Source organism: Amphimedon queenslandica, unplaced genomic scaffold (genome assembly GCF_000090795.2).
Source record: "Amphimedon queenslandica unplaced genomic scaffold, v1.1 AMPQUscaffold_11438, whole genome shotgun sequence".
In the NCBI taxonomy this organism is placed as follows: Eukaryota; Metazoa; Porifera; class Demospongiae; order Haplosclerida; family Niphatidae; genus Amphimedon; species Amphimedon queenslandica.
In genome coordinates this window covers 1,550-5,279 of record NW_003548320.1, presented here as the reverse complement: position 1 = coordinate 5,279, position 3,730 = coordinate 1,550, and the positions used below count along the sequence as shown (strand labels likewise).

The window sequence follows — 3,730 nt, the reverse complement described above, 5'->3', positions numbered from 1 at the left end:
CAATGAATGATTTATAATAACAAAAATAATTTAAGAATAATAAACCAAAGGAAATCATCATCATGTTGCATATTGTATAACAACTACCAATAGAAATAGTAAATAAATACTGAGCATTACATTACTGTAAAAACATCATCAAAGAGGAAAAACTGCCCTGCCGCAAAAATGAAAAAATTACCTAACAAGAAGTCTCCATGTTTCTTGAAGGTATTAAAGTTAACGAGAGATTGGATGCCATAGTGTTAATATGATAAAGAAAGGAAACAATCAAATGTGTTTGTGAAGAAGTGAAGGTGTAGTAGAGAATGAGTACGGTTAATTGTTAATACATACAAAAGAATTGAAACAATTCCAAGGAAAATGAACAAGACAAACAAAATGACGAATGAAATAAGTACAAGCAAAAAACTGCGCCATTGTGTAGCATCAAGATAAAAATGAAGGACGAGTTTTAGTAGCTATAGGCATTATTTGTCTTCTCTCTGCCTCTTTAATCATTTCTCGTACTAATTTTACAAAGTAAAAGCGTCTGAGCATCAATTTGACTATAGACTCCCCTCCTTTGATTGATTGGGCTGCATCGATGTCTCCTTGAACTGGTTTCAATTGATACTTTTCTATTAAAATACGAACCATTTCCAAGTGACCACTCAAACAAGCAAAATACAAGAGACCTTTAGAGTTGTATGTTTCTAAATAACGATTGCAGTTTAGTTTATTCAAGTAATGTAGTACCAATTGCATGTTACCAGCTTGACAGGCAGCATGAAGACCAGTGAATCCATTACTGTCTTTGTCTTCAGGATGAATATTAAAAGATTGAATGAGATACACTGATATCTCATAATGTCTGCTAGCGTAATGAAGTGGAGACCGACCAGATTTATCTTTAGGAGTTGGATTATTCCTAACACGAGGTACAAGATACTCGTATATCTCTTTATCTCCTTGCTTTGCTATTATGTGTAGACATGTCACTCCATCTTTATCCTGTGACTCTGGATCAAGACCGTGTGATTCTACTAGGAGTTGTATTAGATCCTTATTACCACTCTCAGCAGCTCCATGAAGCAATCCTTCTTCATCATTATTGACACTGTAAATATTAGCTGGATACACCTCAGAGAGATACAGTGCCATCCTATAGTGACCATTTTGACAAGCTAAATGAAGAGAAGAACAACCATTATCATCCACTGCTCCAAGGAGCTTCACATGATTTGTAGTACCAGTAGTGGCTGATAAGAGAGACACAACTGAATTAACGTGACCATTAGCTGCTGCTAAGTGTAATGGAGTCTGTCTCTTCTCATTAATTGAATAAATATCAATATTAAGAGACTTGTAAGCTTCTGCTATAGTAAACACTATATCAGGATGACCCTGGCTGCATGCTGCATGAAGTGCTGTGTTACCATTGCTATCTGGCATGTCTATATATTGTACACGTGGTTTATTGTAGCTTGGACTATCTAATAGGTATTCTACTATTTCCAAGTGACCCTCTTGAGCTGAGAGATAAAGTGGAGTACGACCAGAAGCATCAGTGATATCAGGGTTACAGTAAAGACCATTGATGAAAAACCTCAATATATCCAGAGACCCCCCCTTTGCCGATATGTGTATTACGTTAAACCCTTTATCGTCCAGTATAGAAATGTTGCAGTTTTTACTGTTGAGGTAACGAATGATGGAAAGGTTCTTAGAGAAAGCTGCAATAAGTAGTGGAGTACGTCCAAAAGAATCGGTCATATCAAGAGATAATGGTGAATGGTCTATAATGTACTTGACTATACTCAATGATCCTTCTTCACAGGCTATATGAACTGGAGCCATTCCATTGTAATCTTTAATAGTGAGATCTAACTGATGCTCCTCCACTAGATGTTTGAGTACAGGAAGAAAACGACTTTTACATGATAAATGAAGAACTGTTGATCCATTTGAAGTCTTAGCTGATACGTCGCACTGAGGAAGACTAGTGAGGTAGAGAACTATAGCAACAAGTCCTTTCTGACACGTTATGTGAAGGATTGTAGTTTTAGTATCATCAACGGTATTAATATCAAATGAATAATTGTTTAATAAATGTTTTAAACAATGCAAATGATTGCAATGCGCAGCAGTAAAAGGTAATCCACCTTCCATAAATGAAACTACATTGATATGATACTCTTGTCTGACCCATTCCAGTATATGAACATGTCCATACATCGCTGCAAAATTCAATGGTGATACTTTAGTGTATATTCTTGGATTATGTTCGTATTGTTTTATTAATAACTTTAAAAGATCAAGATTACCAGAAGCACAGGCCCATGTGACACAATTGAGGTTATTCATATTCTTAGCACTGTCATCATGGTTCATTTTATCAATTAGAAATGTCACTAGTTGTACAACACCACTAGAACAGGCAAGTTGAAGTGGTGTTGCACTTTCATCATTATTCAAACGTAATAGACTAGGATATTTTGGATAAATATCAATGATATATTTAATAAATGGATAGTGACCAGCCTCTGTAGCAAAACAAAATATATTCCTATTGTCCCCATCACTTTCATCCAAATCACAGCTACAATCATTTACTAGATAGTCTAAGACATCAATAACACCAGTTTGAGCTGCAGAATGAACTGCACTTTTACCATCCTTACCTTTAACATGAGGATCTAGCTTGTACTCATCTATTAATAATTTAATTAATGGCAGCTTTGCACTATTGACAGCATGCAGAAATAATTCTGGTGTGAGAAGCAAGTGATGATTCTCAATGAGGTATTGGATCAGCTTCATATTTCCACTTGCAATGCTATAACCATCAGCTTTACCACTGCCCTGTACTTCACATAGATATTGACTCAATTTAAGGTGACCATGGCTACATGAATAATGAAAAGGTGTTTTACCTTCATCACAGGTTATATTAATATCAATGTCAGTAGTATTGATAATATATTCTACGGCATTGATACTACCTGACATACAAGCTAATGCTAATGGTACTACACCTTTATAGTCTGGTTGGCTGGCATTCAAGCTATACTGAGATACGGTATAACTGAGTAGAGTAGGTGAACCTGATAAAGCAGCATAATGTACTGCAGACCGACCCTCATAATCTAATGAACTTGTATTAATACCATACTCCTCTAATACCTTCGCTAATAATATACTACCACTAGTACATGCTAAATGAACCAATGATTGACCAGTAGCAGTAATAGAATTTATATCGAAATTATTAATAACGCTTGTCTGCTTGAGAAGTGTAGACAGAAGGATCACTCTTGCATGTTGTTTATTAATATTTATATTTAGTGATACTATGCATTTCTGCCATTCTTCCTTGGTTTGTTCATTAAATGTAGCTAATTTGTTGACTAAAGGTATATCACATGGTGCAGTGAGCTTATTATACACTTCTGTAATGCAGTATTTATCAACCAATCCACTGCATAAGTAATGAAGAGAAGAGCAACCACTATAATCAGCTTCTAGTAATACCTTGTATCGAAACATATTAACCGTTTTCATAATAAAACTTGATGAAGCGGCATATTGGCATGCGACATGAAGTGGTGTTTTACCAAACCGATCTCTTTTGTTTAAATTAGTATTGTAATTTTTTTGAAGATACTCTAGAAGCTCTACACTATCACTCATAGCACAATAATGTACTATTCCACATCCGTTAAAATCTATGTCATCTTCTGAAAAAATA

General features: G+C 35.1%; 1 protein-coding gene across 1 annotated transcript; it reads right to left on the bottom strand.

Moving 5' to 3' along the window:
- Window positions 1-429: 429 nt before the first annotated feature.
- On the bottom strand, window positions 430-3,672 carry LOC105315205 (serine/threonine-protein phosphatase 6 regulatory ankyrin repeat subunit A-like). Its single transcript, XM_011409760.1, has one exon. It carries the CDS (start codon window positions 3,670-3,672, stop codon window positions 430-432), a length of 3,243 nt encoding a protein of 1,080 aa, XP_011408062.1.
- Window positions 3,673-3,730: the final 58 nt, after the last annotated feature.

Excerpts from the sequence above, each read along its gene's own strand:
- LOC105315205 (XM_011409760.1), bottom strand. The coding sequence starts at position 3,672 with ATGAGTGATAGTGTAGAGCTTCTAGAGTATCTTCAAAAAAATTACAAT.